Below are 17,851 nucleotides of genomic sequence, written 5' to 3' on the forward strand. Positions count from 1 at the left end.
GTTAGAGAAGAAATTTAAAAATATATGGAAACAAATGGAAATGAAAATACAACAATCCAAACTCTTTGGGATTCAGGAAGGGCATTCCTAAGAGGAAAATACATTGCAATCCAGGCCTATCTCAAGAAACTAGAAAAAGCCGAAGTACAAAATCTAACAGTGTACCTAAAGGAACTAGAAGCAGAGCAGCAAGAACACCTCAAACCCAGCAGAAGAGAAATAATAAAGTTCAGGGCAGAAATAAACAATATAGAATCCAAAAGAACAGTTGAACAGATCAATGAAACCAAGAGTTGGTTTTTTGAAAAAATTAACAAAATTTATCAGCCTCTAGCCAGGCTTCTCGAAGAGAGAGAACACCCAAATAGACAAAATCATGAATGTAAATGGACTTATTACAACCAATCCCTCAGAAATACAATGAAAAGTTACAGGGAATACACTGAAAAATTATATGTCAACAAACTGGACAACCTGGAAGAAATAGACAAATTCCTAAACACACACACACTACCAAAACTCAAATGGGAAGAAATAGAAAATCTGAACAGACCCATAACTAGTGAAGAAATTGAATCAGTTATCAAAAATCTCCCAAGAAACAAGAGCCCTGGACCAGTTGGTTTCCCTGAGGAATTCTACCAGACATTTAAATGAGAGTTAATACCTATTGTTCTCAAGCTATTCCAAAAAATAGAAATGGAAGGGAAACATCCAGACTCATTCTGTGAAGCCAGCATCACATTGATTCCCAAACAAGACAGAGACCCAGCAAAAAAGAGAGAAGTACAGGCTAATATCCCTGATGAAAATGGGTGTAAAAATTCCCAACAAGATACTAACAAATCGAATTCAACAGCATATAAAAAGAACTAGCCACCATGATTAAGTGGGATTCATTCCTGGATTGCAGGGATGGTTCAGTATTCACAAATCAATCAATGTGATACCACCTTAACAAAAGAAAAGAACCATATGATCTTGTCAGTAGATGCAGAAAAAACATTTCACAAACTACAGCATCCTTTCTTAAAACCCTCAAGAAAGTTGGGATAGAAAAAAACTTAAGCATCATAAAAGCCATTTATGAAAAGCCCACAGCTAATAATCATCCTGAGTGGGGAAAAACTGAGAGTTTTCCCTCTGAGATCAGGAACATGACAGGGATGTCCACTCTCACCACTTGTTTAACATAGTGCTCGAAGTCCTAGCATCAGCCATCAGACAACAAAATGAAATTAAAGGCATCAGAACCGGCAAAGATAAAGTGAAACTTTCACTTTTCACAGACAACGTGATGCTCTACATGGAAAACCCAACAGACTCCAGCAAAAGTCTGCTAGAACTGATCCATGAATTCAGCAGTCTCAGGGTACAAAATCAATATACAGAAATCGGTTGCATTTTTATACACCAATAATGAAGCAACAGAAGGAGAAATCAAGATGGGGCGCCTGGGTGGCTTAGTCGGTTAAGCGTCCGACTTTCGCTTAGGTCATGATCTCGCGTTCGTGGGTTCGAGCCCCGCGTCGGGCTCTGTGCTGACTGCCAGCTCAGAGCCTGGAGCCTGTTTCAGTCTGTGACTCCCTCTCTCTCTGACCCTCCCCTGCTCACGCTGTGTCTCTCTCTCCTAGAAATAAATAAAACATTTAAAAAAAAAAAAAGGAGAAATCAAGAAACTGATCCCATTCACAGTTGCACCAAAACCCACAAAATACCTAGGAATAAACCTAACCAAAGATATAAAAGATCTGTATACTGAAAACTATAGAAACCTTATGAAGGAAATTGGAGAAAACACAAAGAAATGGAAAAACATTCCATGTTCATGGGTCAGAATAAATATAGTTAAAATGTCATTACTACCCAAAGCAATCTACACCTTCAGTGCAATCCCAATCAAAATTGCACCAGCATTCTCCTCAAAACTAGAACAAACTATCCTAAAATTTGCCTGGAACCACAAAAGACCCCAAATAGCCAAAGTAATATTGAAGAAGAAAACCAAAACGGGAGGCATCACCATCCCAGACTTTAGCCTCTACTACAAAGCTGTCATCATCAAGACAGTATGGTATCGGCACAAAAACAGACACATAGACCAATGGAATAGAATTGAGAACTCAGACGTGGGCCCAAAACTATACAGCCAACTAATCTTTGACAAAGCAGGAAAGAGTATCCAATGGAAAAAAGACAGCCTTTTTAACAGATGGTGTTGGGAGAACTAGATAGCAGTATGCAGAAGATTGAAACTAGATCAATTTCTGACACCATACACAAAAATAAACTCAAAATGGATAAAGAACCTGAATGTGAGACAGGAAACCATCAAAACCCTAGAGGAGAAAGCAGGAAACAACTTCCCTTCCTTTATCTAGTCGCAGCATTTTCTTACTCAACACATCTCCAAAGGCAAGAGAATCAAGAGCAAAAACGAACTACTGGGACCTCATCAAGATTAAAAGCTTCTGCAGTGCAAAGGAAATAATCAATAAAACTAATAGGCAACTGACAGAATGGGAAAAGGTAGTTGCAAATGATGTATTGGATAAAGGGCTAGTATCCAAAATCCATAAAGAACTCACTGAACTCCACACCCAAAAAACAAATAATGCAGTAAAGAAATGGGCAGAAGACACGAACAGACACTTCTCCAAAGAGGAAATCCAGATGGCCAACAGACATATGAAACGATGCTCAACGTCCCTCATCATCAGGGAAATAAAAATCAAAACCACACTGACATACTACCTTACACTAGTCAGAATGACTAAAATGAATAAATCAGGAGGCTATAGATGCTGACGAGGATGTGGAGAAATGGGTACCCTCTTACACTGTTGGTGGGAATGTAAGTTGATGCAGCTAGTCTGGAAAACAGTGTGGAGGTTCCTCAAAAAATTAACAATAGAACTCCCCTATGACCCAGCAAGAGCACTGCTAGGAATTTACCCAAGGGATACAGGAGTGCTGATGCATAGGGGCACATGTACTCCAATGTGCCTAGCAGCACTTTCAACAATAGCCAAATCATGGAAAGAGCCTAAATGTCCTTCAACTGATGAATGGGTCAAGAAGATGTGGTTAATTAGGGGGTACCTGGGTGGCTCAGTTGGTTAAGAAGATGTGGTTTATCCAATAGCTAAAACATGGAAAGAGCCTAAGTGTCCATCAACAGATGAATGGATCAAGAAGATGTGGTTTATCTATACCATGGAATACTACATGGCAGTGAGAAACAATGAAATCTGGCCATGTGTAGCAACATGGATGGACCTTGAGGGTGTTATGCTGAGCGAAATAAGTCAGGCAGAGAAGGACAAATATCATATGTTTGCACGTATAGGAGGATTAGGAGGAACTTGACGGAGGACCAAGGGGGAGAAGAAGGGCGGAAATGGTGGGGGAAAGGGAGAAGGCAAACCATGAGAGACTCTTGAATGCTGACAAAAACTGAGGACTGATGGATGTGGGGGGGAGGGGGGGATGGGCATGAAGGAGGGCACTTTGGGGATGAGCACTGAGTGTTATGTAGAAACTAATTTGACAATAAACTATTTGTAAAAAAAAAAAAAAAAGAAGATGTGGTTTATCTATACAATGGAATACTACATGGCAATTAGAAAGAATGACATCTGGCCATTTGTAGCAATGTGGATGGAACTTGAGGGTGTTAGGCTGAGTGAAATAAGTCAGGCAGAGAATGATACCATATGTTTTCACTCATATCTGGAACAGGAGAAACTTATCAGGACTATATGGGAGGGGAAGGGAAAATAGTGAAGGACAGGGAGGGAGGCAAATCATAAGATACTCTTAAATACTGAGAACAAACTGAGGGTTGATGGTTGGTGGGGGAGAGAGGAAAATGGATGATGAGCATGGAGGAGGGCACTTGTTGGGATGAGCAGTGGGTGGTATATGGAAACCAACTTGACAATAAAGTAACAAAAAATGACTAACTGAGCTATACCTGAAAAAAATTTTTTAAAAAATGTAACTGTTTCCAATACTGCATTTTGAATATGACTGTAATACTGTATCCCATAAAAATTCATGGGGATTAATCTATTGGTGTATAGGCTAGGCTACTGTGAAGCAACTTTATTGATTACACTAGGCTACCATATAGCAGCCATATTGCCACTTCATTATCAATGCACGGATTGTTATACCTGTAAGTAAATATGAATTTCAGTTTCATATTATGTTTCTATTTTTGATATTGTTACTCATACGTATACAATATCTATAGTGTTTTGTATCATATAAAACAACATTGACAGGTACTGACAGATGATTTATCTTGTCAACAGATGACATAAACTTGTGGGATTGAAAAACAGTACAGTACTATGAATGTATTTTCTTTTCCTTATGATTTTATTAACATTTCTCTAGCTCACTCTGTTGTAAAAGTACAGTATATAATATGCATAATATGCAAAATATCTGTTAGTTGACTGTGTTATTACTGAGGATTTTGGTCAACAGTAAGCTATTAGTACTTAAGTTTTTGGGTAGTCAAAAGTTATACGTGGTTTTCAACTGCATGGTGGGTTGGTGCTCTTAATCCCTGCATTGTTCAAGGGTCAGCTGTGCTCGAAGTTCAAAAATTATTTCAGCCTGATTTTCTTTTAGTACTTTGAAGTATAGTTAAATTTAATAATATAAAAAAATGGCATATATAGATAGCATGGTCTTATTTTTTTCTGAATTTCTTTTCTGTCATTCTATTTGTCTAAGTACATATAAAGATATGTACTTAGATATGAAGATATAATGATAGCTTAGTATTTTAATGATCATTTTAGTTAATTTTGGATTTGCAGCGATTTTTAATAGTTACGGTCTTTCTACATTTCTGTATTGTTTAAGTTTTTATACCAATGGAGAGTTTTGTTTTTCTAAAAAATAAAAACTGTACACATATATGTGAAGATATTAGCAGTGGTTAACTCTAGGTAGGAGGAGGTTTGTATGTGATTATAATTTTTTTCCTTCATTTCCTTTAAAAAATTCTTTTGTTTAAATTGAAAATAAAAAAGAAGGAAACAAAAAATACTTGAATATTTCAGAGCACATTAAGCCAAATTGGAGAGGATAGTTGCTCTGGTTCATAATATGACATATGGCATGTAATATAATTTATCCAGATCTGAGAAGTGATGATTTAGGAGTTGGTAATCCACTTGTGAAAAGGATAATCCTTAGAAGTAGTAATAATATTACTTTTTTTTTTTTTTTTTTTTTTAGAGAGAGAGAGTGCAAGTAGGGGAGAAGGGCGGAGGGAGGGAGACAGAGAGAGAGAGGGAGAGAGAGAGAGAGAAAGAGAATCTTAAGCAGGCTCCATGCTCAGTACAGGGTTCCGTGCAGTGCTTGATCCCATGACCCTGGGATCGTAACCTGAGCTGAAATCAAGAATCAGATGTTCAATTGAAGAGCCCCCAGGATCCTCAGTGGTAATAATATTAATGTGGAATTGAAATACATGCATTTTCATGGTGTATTTAGGGGATAACATATTTTTAAAATTATCACTTTGTGCCAGGACCAAATAACCTTATGAAAATTGTGCTGAGAATGATATATAGAAGCATACTGAGGAAACAAAGTAGTAATGGTTTTGGCACTGTTTTTAGTAGAAAGGAATTATGCTGTGTGTGAAATAACGAGTAGATTTCTCATTTCCTGAGGATTTCATGAACTAAGGTCATAATAAACAGTTATTTTTTCCCCTCTGCATTATGAAAAAAGTAGTTTGAAAAAAGCTGGAAACTGTTAAAATAAATGTGGCTTTATTTTAAATAAACAATTTTTAAATTAACAATTTTTAAAAAAAATTGTTGGGTTAAAAATTAGAAAAAAACAGGGGCGCCTGGGTGGCTTAGTCGGTTAAGCGTCCGACTTTCGCTTGGGTCACGATCTTGCGGTTCGTGGGTTCGAGCCNTTTTTTAGAGAGAGAGAGTGCAAGTAGGGGAGAAGGGCGGAGGGAGGGAGACAGAGAGAGAGAGGGAGAGAGAGAGAGAGAAAGAGAATCTTAAGCAGGCTCCATGCTCAGTACAGGGTTCCGTGCAGTGCTTGATCCCATGACCCTGGGATCGTAACCTGAGCTGAAATCAAGAATCAGATGTTCAATTGAAGAGCCCCCAGGATCCTCAGTGGTAATAATATTAATGTGGAATTGAAATACATGCATTTTCATGGTGTATTTAGGGGATAACATATTTTTAAAATTATCACTTTGTGCCAGGACCAAATAACCTTATGAAAATTGTGCTGAGAATGATATATAGAAGCATACTGAGGAAACAAAGTAGTAATGGTTTTGGCACTGTTTTTAGTAGAAAGGAATTATGCTGTGTGTGAAATAACGAGTAGATTTCTCATTTCCTGAGGATTTCATGAACTAAGGTCATAATAAACAGTTATTTTTTCCCCTCTGCATTATGAAAAAAGTAGTTTGAAAAAAGCTGGAAACTGTTAAAATAAATGTGGCTTTATTTTAAATAAACAATTTTTAAATTAACAATTTTTAAAAAAAATTGTTGGGTTAAAAATTAGAAAAAAACAGGGGCGCCTGGGTGGCTTAGTCGGTTAAGCGTCCGACTTTCGCTTGGGTCACGATCTTGCGGTTCGTGGGTTCGAGCCCCGCGTCGGGCTCTGTGCTGACTGCCAGCTCAGAGCCTGGAGCCTGTTTCAGAGTCTATGTCTCCCTCTCTCTCTGACCCTCCCCTGCTCACGCTGTCTCTCTCTCTCTCCTAGAAATAAATAAAAATATTAAAAAAAAATTAGAAAAAAACAATATAGTGATAATACAAAGATTTTCGTTTTGACTTTCTGAAAGGGAGGCTGGGTATAATTATAGACTAAGAAAAGAGTGAATGTAATACAAATAGTTTAATAACAGAAAGTGTTACTGTTATTCACTAGTTTTTGTCTCTCTCCCTTCCCTCAACTCTCTTCCAGACTCACCAATCTAAAGAAGATGGAATTTATGTTTTTCAGCCCCACAGTCAGCCAGTTAGTTGTCTTTACTTCTCACCTGCCAATCCGGCTCACATACTGTCACTGAGCTATGATGGCACATTACGCTGTGGGGATTTTACAAGGGCTATTTTTGAAGAGGTAAATGTTAATGTGTTTACATGTTGACTTGAGAGGATATTATGGATTCTTTATGAAATGACACATGAATAATTATTATACCAATCAGAATAGGTGAAGTGGTATAGAGTAGGAACTTTAGAACTACACTGCTTAAGTTTGAATCCCGGACTGTCTGTTACTACTTGTATGACCTTGGAAGTTTTTTAACTTATTTGTGCTTCAGTTTCCTTAGTTGTGAAATGGGATAGTTACGAATACCTACCTAATAGGGTTGTCATGAGGGTTGAATGATTTAATTTAGACAAGGTGGTTAGAATTCAGCCAGGCACTTAAGTACTTGCTCTCAATTATTTTTTAATTTTTGCAAAAAGATTTTATTTTGTATTGCTGTATTTTGATTCAAGTATAGTGGACACACAATGTTACATTAGTTTTAGGTGTATAACATAGTGATTCAACAATTGTGTACATTATGCTATGCTCACCACAATATTAGATAGATACCATCTGTCAGCATGCAAAGCTATTACAGTACCATTGACTATATTCTCTGTGCTGTACATTTTATCCCTTTTTAGTCCCATATTCATGCCATTACTAGAAGCCTGTATGTGCCATTCCCCTTCATCTATTTTGTCTTTTTCTCATCCCCACCCCAGCCCTCTGGCAACCACCAGTTTGTTCTCTGGGTCTGTTTATGTTTTGTTTTGTTTTGTTTTGTTTTGTTTTGTTTTTTAGATTCCATATAAGTTAAATCATACATTGTCTTTCTCTGACTTAATTCACTTAGCATAATATCCTCTGGGTTCATCTATGTTCATTATGTTTTCACAAATGGCAAGATCTCATTCTTTTTTATGGCTAATATTGTGTTGTGTGTGTGTGTGTGTGTGTGTGTGTTTGTGTGTGTGTGTGTGTACCACATCTTGTTTATTCATTCATATATCATTGGACTTTTAGGTTGGTTACATATATTTGCTATTGTAAATAATGCTTCAGTGAACACAAGGGCACATAAATCTTTTCAAATTAGTGAAAAACATTTTTTAATGTTTATTTATTTAGAGACAAAGCTGTGCGTAAACTGGGGAGGGGCAGAGAGAAAGAGAGAGAATCCCAAGCCATCTCCGTGCTGGCATTACAGAGCCTGCTGTGGGGCTTAATTTCATGAACCATAAGATCATGATCTGAGCTGACTTAACCAATTGAGCCACCCAGGCACCCCATTGAATTAGCATTTTCATTTTCTTTGGGTAAATCTTAGTAGAATTACTGGATCATAGGGTTTTTTTCTATTTTTACTTTTTTTGAGGAAACTGCATGCTGACTATTACAATGGCTGTACTAATTTACATTCCTACCAACTGTGCACAAGGGTCCCTTTTCTCCACATCCTTGCCAATACTTGTTATTTCTTGTATTTTTGATAGTAGTCATTCTAACAGGTGTAAGGTGCTATCTCATTGTGATTTTGATTTGCATTTCCCCAATAATGATGTTGAGCATCTTTTCATAGGTCTGTTGGCTATCTCCATGTCTTTGGAAAAGTGTCTGTTTATATGTCCTCTGCCCATTTTTATTTTATTTTATTTTTTTTTAAATGTTTTATTTATTTCTAGGAGAGAGACAGCATGAGTAGGGGAGGGTCAGAGAGAGAGGGAGTCACAGACTCTGAAACAGGCTCCAGGCTCTGAGCTGGCAGTCAGCACAGAGCCCGACGCGTGGCTCGAACCCACGAACCGTGAGATCATGACCTAAGCGAAAGTCGGACGCTCAACCAACTAAGCCACCCAGGCGCCTCCCTCTGCCCATTTTTAATTGGATTGCTTGGAGTAGTTTTTGGGTGTTTATTATATATTTTGGATATTAACCCTTTATCAGATATACTATCTGCAAATATCTTCTCCTATTCAGTAGGTTGCCTTTTCATTTTTTTGGATTTCCTTTGCTGTACAAAAACTTTTTATTTTGATGTAGACCTGATACTTTTGCTTTTGTTTCCCTTATCATAGGAGACATACCTAGAAAAATATTGCTGAGTCTGGTGTCAGAGAGATTGCTTCCTTGTGTTTAAAAAAAAATTTTTTTTAAATGTTTGTTTATTTATTTATTTATTTTTTTTAATTTTTTTAATGTTTTTATTTATTTCTAGGAGAGAGAGAGAGACAGCGTGAGCAGGGGAGGGTCAGAGAGAGAGGGAGTCACAGACTCTGAAACAGGCTCCAGGCTCTGGGCTGGCAGTCAGCACAGAGCCCGATGCGGGGCTCAAACCCACGAACCGTGAGATCATAACCTAAGCGAAAGTCGGACACTTAACCGACTAAGCCACCCAGGCGCCCCATAAATGTTTATTTATTTTTGAGACAGAGACAGAGCAGTAGAGAAAGAGAGGGAGACACAGAATCTGGAGCAGGCTCCAGGCGCCAAGCTGTCAGCACAGAGCCTGATGCATGGCTTGAACACACAAATCGTGAGATCATGATCTGAGCTGAAGTCGGACGCTTAACTGACTGAGCCACCCAAGTACCCCCTTTGTGTTTTCTTTTAGGAGTTGTATGGTTTCAGATCTCACATTTAAGTCTTTAATACATTTTGAGTTTATTATTTTTAAATTAATTAATTTATTTTAAAAGTAAGCTCTACAGGCACTATGGGGCTTGAACTCATGACCCCAAGATTAAGAGTAGTGTTCTTTACCCAATTGAGCCAGCCAGACATCCCCACTTTGGGTTTATTTTTGTGTATGGTGTCAGAAAATGGTCTAATTTCTTATTTTTCATGTAGCTGTTCAGTTTTCCCAGCACCATTTATTGAAGAGACTATCTTCCCCATTGTGTATTCTTCCCTCGTTTGTTACAGACTAATTGACCATATAAGCATGGGTTTGTTTCTGGGCTCTCTATTCTGCTCCATTGATTTATTTTTGTCCCAGTACCATACTGTTTTGATTGTTATAGCTTTGTAATATATCTTGAAATCTGGGATTGTGATACACCCATCTTTGTTCTTTTTCAAGATTGCTTTGCCTATTCAGGTTCTTTTAGGGTTCTGTGCCAGTTTTAGGATTATTTGTTCTAGTTCTGTTAAAAATGCTATTGGTATGTTGATAGGGATTGCACTGAATCTGTAAATTGCTTTGATTAGTATGGACATTTTAATAGTATTGATTCTTTCAGTCCATGAGTATGGTGGATCTTTCCACTTGTTTATCTTCAATATCTCTTATTATTGTTTTACAGTTTTCAGAGTACAAGTCTTTACCTCCTTGGTTAAATTTATTCCCAAGTATTCTTTTTGGTGCAAGTATAAGTGGAATTGTTTTCTTTTTAAACATTTGTTTTTCAGTTTTATTTATTTGAGAGAGAGACAGTGTGAGTAGGAGAGGGGCAGAGAGAGAGGGAGAAAGAGAGAATCCCATGCAGGCTCCACCCGATGTGGAGCTCGAATTCATGAACTGTGAGATCATGTGAGATCATGACCTGAGCCAAAATCAAGAGTTGGTCGCTTAACCTACTGAGCCACCCACGTGCTTCAAATGGAATTATTTTCTTAACTTCTCCTTCTTCTAATTTGGTATTATTAGTGTATGGAAATGCAAGAGATTTCTGTATATTAATTTTGTGTCCTGTAACTTTCCTGAACTCCTTTATTAACACTTTTTTGGTATTTAGGGCTTTCTGTGGATGGCATCATGTCATCAAACAGTGACAGTTTTATGTTCTCCTTACCAATTTGGATGCCCTTTATTTCTTTTTGTCTGGTTGTTGTGGCTAGGATTTCCAGTACTATGTTGAATAAAACTGATTAGAGTGAACATCTTTGCTTGTTCCTAATCTTAGAGGAAAAACTCAAATTTTTACCATTGAGGGTGATATTAGGTGTGTGTTTGTTATATATGGGCTTTATCATGTTGAGGTATGTTCTCTCTAAACCCACTTAGTTGAGAATTTTTATCGTGAATGGATGTTGAATTTTATCCAGTGCTTTTTCTCCATCTCTTGAGATGATCATATGATTTTTTTATCCTTTATCTTGTTAATGTTTATTATGTTGATTGGTTTGCAGATAGTGAACCATCCTTGCATTCCCTGCATAAATCCCATTTGATTGTGGTAAATGATCCTTGTAATGTACTGTTTAATGTGGTTTACTACTATTTTGTTGGGGGCTCTTTGTATCTATGTTCATCAGGAATATTGGACTGCAGTTTTCTTTCTGTAGTGTTTTGGTTTTGCTGACTTCATAGAATGTATATGGAAGCTTTCCTTCCTCTTCTCTTTTAGCACAGTTTGAGGAGAAAAGGTATTAACTTTTCTTTAAATGTTTGGTAGAACTCGGGGGTGCCTAGGTGGCTCAGTCATTTAAACATCTGTCTCTTGATTTCAGCTCAGGTCATGACCTCATGGTTGGTGAGATTGAGCCCTGTGTCAGGCTTTGCACCGACAGCACAGAGCCTGCTTGGGGTTTTCTCTCTTCCTCTCTCTCTGCCCACTTGTGCATGTGCATACATACTCTCTCTCAAAATAAATAAGTAAACATTAAAAAAATAAATGTTTGGTAGAATTCATCTGTAAATCGACCTGGTCCTGAACTTCTGTTTGTTGAGAGTTTTTTGAATACTGATTCAATTTCATTACTAGTAATTGGTCTGTTCAGATTTTTCTATTTCTTCCTGATTCAGTTTAGGAAAATTATGTTTCTAGAAATTTAGTCATTTCTTCTAAGTTGTCTGATTTTTTGACATATAATTTTTTTTTAGTAGTCTCTTATGGTTCTTTGTATTTCTGTGGTGTCTGTTGTTACTTCTCTTTTATTTGTGGTTTTATTTATTTAAATGCTGTCTTTTTCTCTTGATGAGCCAGGCTAAAGGTTTGTCAATTTATATATCTTTTCAAAGAACCATCTCTTGGCTTCATTGATCTTTTTTTTTTAAGTATGTATTAATTTTTTTCCAGTCTCATCTTTTTTTTCTCCTTCTTTTTATTGAGGCTTTGGCTTTGTGTGTCTTCTTTTTCTAGTTCCTTTAGGAATAATGTTAGATAGTTTATTCAAGATTTTTCTTGTTTCTTAAGGTAGGCTTGTAGTGCTATAAATTTACCTCCTAGAACAGCTTTTGCTGTTATCTCAGAGATATTGGACTATTGTGTTTTCATTTGTTTCCATGTATGTTTTATTTCCTCTTTGATTTCTTCATTGATTCATTGATTGGTTAGTAGCATGTTGTTTAGCTTCTGTGTGTTTGTGTTCTTTTTAGTTATTTTTCTTAAAATTAATAGTTTCATACTGTCAGAAAAGATGCTTGATATTTCAGTTTTCTTATATTTATTGAGTGTTGTTTTGTGTCCTAACTTGATCTATCCCGGAGATGTTGCATGTGTACTTGAAAAATATGTGTGTTCTGTTGGTTTTAGGCAAAGTGTTTTGTATACATCTATTAAGTCAATCTGGTCTAATGAATGTACTGTTCCAAGACACAGTTTCCTTACTGATTTTCTGCCCAGATGATTTATCCATTGGTGTAAAGTGGGGTGTTAAAAAGTCTCCTACTATTATTGTATTGCTGTCCATTTCTCCTTTTAAGTCTGTTGATACTTGCTTTATGTGTTTAGGTGCTCCAGTGCTGGATACATAGATATTTACGACTGTTATATTCTTTTGTTGGGTTGATCCCTTTGTCATTGTGTAATACCCTTCTTTGTCTCTTATTACAATATTTTATTTTCGTTTTTGAGAGACAGCATGCGAGTGGGGGAGAAGGGCGGAGGGGGATGGAAAGGGAGAATCCTAAGCAGACTCCATGCTCAAGTGTGGATGACAACCTGAGCCAAAATCTAGAGTTGGATGTTCAACTGACTGAGCTTCCTGGGAACCCCACAGTTTTGTTTTAAAGTCTATTTTGGCTGATAGAAGTATTGCTACACTGGCTTTTTTTCCCCCTTTCCATTTGCATGGAATGTCTTTTGCTGTCCCTTCACTTTTAGTCTGTATGTGTCCTTAGGTCTGAAGTGAGTCTCTTGTAGGCAGCATATAGGTGGGTCTTGTTGTTTTTTTTTTTTTAATATTTTTTATTTATTTCTAGGAGAGAGAGAGAGACAGCATGAGCAGGGGAGGGTCAGAGAGAGAGGGAGACACAGACTCTGAAATGGGTTCCAGGCTCTGAGCTGGCAGTCAGCACAGAGCCCGACACGGGGCTCGAACCCACGAACCGCGAGATCATGACCTAAGCGAAAGTTGGACGTTTAACTGACTAAGCCACCCAGGCGCCCCGGGTCTTGTTTTTTTCATCCATTCATTTACCTTGTATCTTTTGATTGGAGCACTTAGACCATTTACATTTAAAATAATTATTGTAGGGGCGCCTGGGTGGCTTAGTCGGTTAAGCGTCCGACTTTCCGACTTTCGCTTAGGTCATGATCTCGCGGTTCGTGGGTTCGAGCCCCGCGTCAGGCTCTGTGCTGACTGCCAGCTTGGAGCCTGGAGCCTGTTTCAGAGTCTGTGACTCCCTCTCTCTCTGACCCTCCCCTGCTCACGCTGATTCTCTCTCCTAGAAATAAATAAAAAACATTAAAAAAAAAAATAAAAAAAAAATAAAATAATTATTGTAGGGGGGGGTGCCCAGGCTAACACCTGTAAGGTCAAATTAAGTTGAAGTCTATTTAAGAATAGTTGAAAGATTGGGGTGCCTGGGTGGCTTAGTTGGTTAAGTATCCAACTTCAGCTCAAGTCATGTTCTCATGGTTTGTGAGTTAAAGCCCAACATTGGGCTCTCTGCTGTCAGCATGGAGCCTGCTTTGGATCCTTTGTCACCCACTCTCTCTGCCCCTCCCCTACTCATACTCTGTTTTCTCTCAAAAATAAATAAACATTAAAAAAAAAAAAAAGAATAGTTGAAGATCTTGGGCTCATACTCAGGACCACCATTCTCCCAGAGACATTCTACCTTGATGACCTAGAAACCCTGGAGGTTTCTAATCAATTTGTTCTCTGACACAATGCACCAGAAGCTTCCAAAGGCCTGAGGAATCCATTAATATTATCCCAGTGATTACATTTTAGTTTACTACTTAAATATCTACTACTTAATCCTTACAATATTCATACTATTTGAAGTAAGCTTTCAAATTTGCTTAACTGTATTAAATGTTCTTAATAATTCTTACAGATCAAACTTTTTTTTAATAATATGGATTTTAATCTTTGTGAAGCTTAGGATGATTTAGATGTAGGTTTTTATCCTTTATCTTATTTTGAGTGTGACTTTTAAAATTTCTTGAAGTCCTCAGTATAAGAGCAATTTATATGTGATAGACAGTGAAGAGAACAAGACCATCACTAAAGTTGCTTTGTAAATACTAATTGATGGTCTAATTTATGCCTTAATTTTTTACTTAAGAGATAATTTTTGTGAAAAGTGTTCTTTAAATTGTTTAATGGTTATTAAGGTACAATCATGTAGTTATCTATGCACTTTGATTATTAAGGTACAGTCATGTAGTTATCTATGCAAGTCATGTTCTGTTTTGTATTTCTCTTTATTCTTACAAGAAGGATGGAGTTTGAAATTTAAAGGTTTGTGTGTGTGTGTGTGTATATCATATCAGTCACTTAATAATAACTATACTTAATTTTTTAAATAGGTTTACTGACGTAATTTACATACCATACAATTGACCCACTTAAAGTATAAAATCCAGTGGTTTTTAGTATATTTACACAGTTATGAAACCATTATCAGAGTCTAGTTTTAAAATATTTCATCACTCCGGAAAGAAACCCCCTTCCCATTAGCAGGTAGTCCCAATTTTGTCTCCCCCAAACAGCCCTAGACAACCATCAATCTACTATTTATAGATTTGCCTATTCTGGATATTTCATATAAATGGAGTCATACAATTTGTAGTCTTTTGTGACTAGATTCTTTTACATAACAATGTTTTCAAGGTTCATCCATGTTGTAGAATGTGTCATTACTTCATTCCTTTTTATGGCTGAATAATATTTCACTGTATGGATATACCACATTTTCATCATTTGGGTTGTTTCCTTTTTTTTTTACTATTGAAAATAATGTTATTATGAACATTCATTTATAGCTTTTGTGTAAACATATGCTTTCATTTCTCTTGAGTATATACCTAGGAGTGGAGTTGCTGGGGCAAATGGTAGCTCTGTGTTTAACATTTTGAGGAACTATCAAATTGTTTTCCAAACTGGCTCCACCATTTTACATACTCATCAACAATATATGAGTGTTTCAGTTTTTCCATATCTTTCCAACACTTATTGTTGGTTACCATAGCCATTCTAATGAGTATGAAGTCCTATGTCATTATGGTTGTGATTCTTATTTCCCTAATGATTAATGATGCTGAGTGTCTTTTTATCCGCTTATTGGCCATTTGTAGTTCTTTAGAGAAATCTTGATTTCTCTAAATATTGGATTCTTTGCATAATTTTTAATTGGATTATCTTTTTGGTATTGAGTTGTATGATTTCTCCATATACATACACACACACACACACATATATGTATACACACACATATATATATAATTTATTTTGAGAGAGACAAAGCATGGTGGCGGAGGGGCAGAGAGAGAGAGAGAGTGTCTCACACCTGATCAGTGCCTTTGTTTCTCTCTCTGTAAAATGGGGTGATCATTTTGCTCAGTGTGTTTTGTGGGATGATGGAAAGATAAATGAGATTGTTAGGTAAAGCATTTTATAGATCTTTACCAAAGAATTTATGTGTCAGTTTTCTTTAAAAAGAAGAGTGTTGTATAAGTTGATTGTTACTTGTATCCTTAGGTATGTAGAGATGAAAGAAGTAGCTTTTCCTCCTTTGACTTCTTGGGACAAGATGCCTCCACTTTAATAGTAGGACACTGGAATGGAAATATATCGCTAGTGGATAGACGGACACCTGGAACTTCTTATGAGAAGCTTATCAATTCTTCTTTGAGAAAAATAAGAACTGTTCATGTTCACCCAGTGCATAGACAGTATTTTATCGCTGCAGGATTGAGGTATGTTCTTCATAAAGTTTTGTGGTTTAGGCCTTTTAAAGTTAGAATACTGCTTTAGTTTGGACGTCAAAGACCTCCGACTTTTGTGATACTCCACATAGTGAAATAATTTTTCTTTTTACACCAATTGAGGTTTTATCGAGTGTTTTTTTTTTAAAAAGAGAGATTCTTTTGGATTTAATAAATAGTGAAAATATTAAACCAAAACCTGTTTTTGTTTTCCTTGGCATCATATGCATTTACTTTAGTCTTTTGAGAAGAAAACTTGGAAAAAAATTATGTGACATATAACTTGTTTGTGTTCATTTTTTTCTCAGAGACATTGGAAAACCAAATAGAATCTTGTCTCTCTGTATGCACTGTTTTCATATATATGCTGGAGTTTTGTAATTATTCTAATATTTCATTTTTTATCTACGTAGTGTTTGTAAAATTATTACAGATTAGAGTGTTCTTTCTTAATTCTTCAGTTTCATGAGTATTTGTCTAATTTATGTTCAGCACTGTTCAAGAGCTCACTACATGTATCTTGGTAAAACTGAGAATTATTCTCCCCTTACAGGGATATTCATATTTATGATGCAAGGCGCCTGAATCCCAGGGGAAGCCAGCCTTTGATTTCTTTGACTGAACACACAAAAAGCATCGCTTCTGCCTATTTTTCACCTCTTACTGGTAACAGAGTAGTGACCACATGTGCTGATTGTAAACTGAGGTAAATTGGGGAGATAGAAATGTGTTGTTAAGGAATCTAAAGAGTCTGTAGCTACTGTGTCAGTCAGCCGGTAGTTTTCTTTACTACTGCTCCCTATTAGATTGCTAGTATTATTGTTTTGTAGCATTTCTCTGTTCCTAGCCAGAGCAATAATCTGTGTTTAATGGCTTTTCAGAAGTTTTTGGGTCTGGAAATTTCCTTGAGATCACCAGGAAAGGTCTATAGCTACTCTAGAAAGTAGATGTCAGGTTTTCCTTTGAGCCCTGAGCAATCCCAGAAGTTCCAATAAAACCAGGCTGTAATATGTTGGTAGAAAGATAATTTTAGCATAGGGATAAACTCTTATGTTGGGGAGAGTGGGGTCTGCCTTACACGTGAAGTGCTGAGTAGAAGTTATAGAGTCCAAGACCACGGACAGGCAGGAAAGACAGCAAAAATTGGGCTTCTCTACAAACTACTGGTTACAGTTTTATGGTTTTAGGTTTGGTAACTTCTAATAGCTACTTCCTAAAAATGGCTTTAAAAATGAAATGTAAACCAATTCAACCAAAACTAGAAGATAGTGCCAATAAAAAAGATGTGGAGAATATTAATGCAGCCACAAAGGAAATTATTTTGTTCTCTCTGTAATCCCTGTTTTTGCTTAGCTTTGTAAGCATTTATCATTTTATGAGAGTTTTTACCTTAAGTGATTCTGGAATTCATTGGCCTAATAGTAGGACACTGAATGGAAATATATCACTGGTGGATAGAGTATTTGTTGAATGTATCTATTGAATATATATTGTGGGCCAAGTTTTAGAAAGGCATCTGATTTCTGCTGGACCCTTCTATTGGAAGAGCATGGTTTTTGGTTTGTGACAAGTGCCCAGTTAGTTTCTAGTAAAGTCTGTGAGCATTAGCCAGGTGGGTACATTAAGAAATTTAGTCACCAGGCAGTGGCAGCCCAGTGTCTCTTTTCTACCCATACAGTTTTCTTTGTCTCAGAAGCTACCTA

General features: G+C 36.8%; 1 protein-coding gene across 5 annotated transcripts in view; it reads left to right on the top strand.

The window, feature by feature from the left end:
• Positions 1 to 17,851, top strand: part of WDR76 (WD repeat domain 76) — a 69,362-nt gene that overhangs the window by 42,788 nt on the left and 8,723 nt on the right. For all 5 annotated transcript variants that reach the window (XM_039232798.1, XM_039232799.1, XM_039232796.1 and 2 more), the window contains 3 exons: positions 6,973 to 7,131; positions 15,922 to 16,139; positions 16,702 to 16,854. In XM_039232798.1, coding sequence (XP_039088729.1) covers positions 6,973 to 7,131; positions 15,922 to 16,139; positions 16,702 to 16,854 — 530 coding nt within the window. The remainder of the gene's footprint in view (positions 1 to 6,972; positions 7,132 to 15,921; positions 16,140 to 16,701; positions 16,855 to 17,851) is intronic.

Source organism: Hyaena hyaena, unplaced genomic scaffold (genome assembly GCF_003009895.1).
Source record: "Hyaena hyaena isolate Hyena2069 unplaced genomic scaffold, ASM300989v1 scaffold_70, whole genome shotgun sequence".
In the NCBI taxonomy this organism is placed as follows: domain Eukaryota; kingdom Metazoa; phylum Chordata; class Mammalia; order Carnivora; family Hyaenidae; genus Hyaena; species Hyaena hyaena.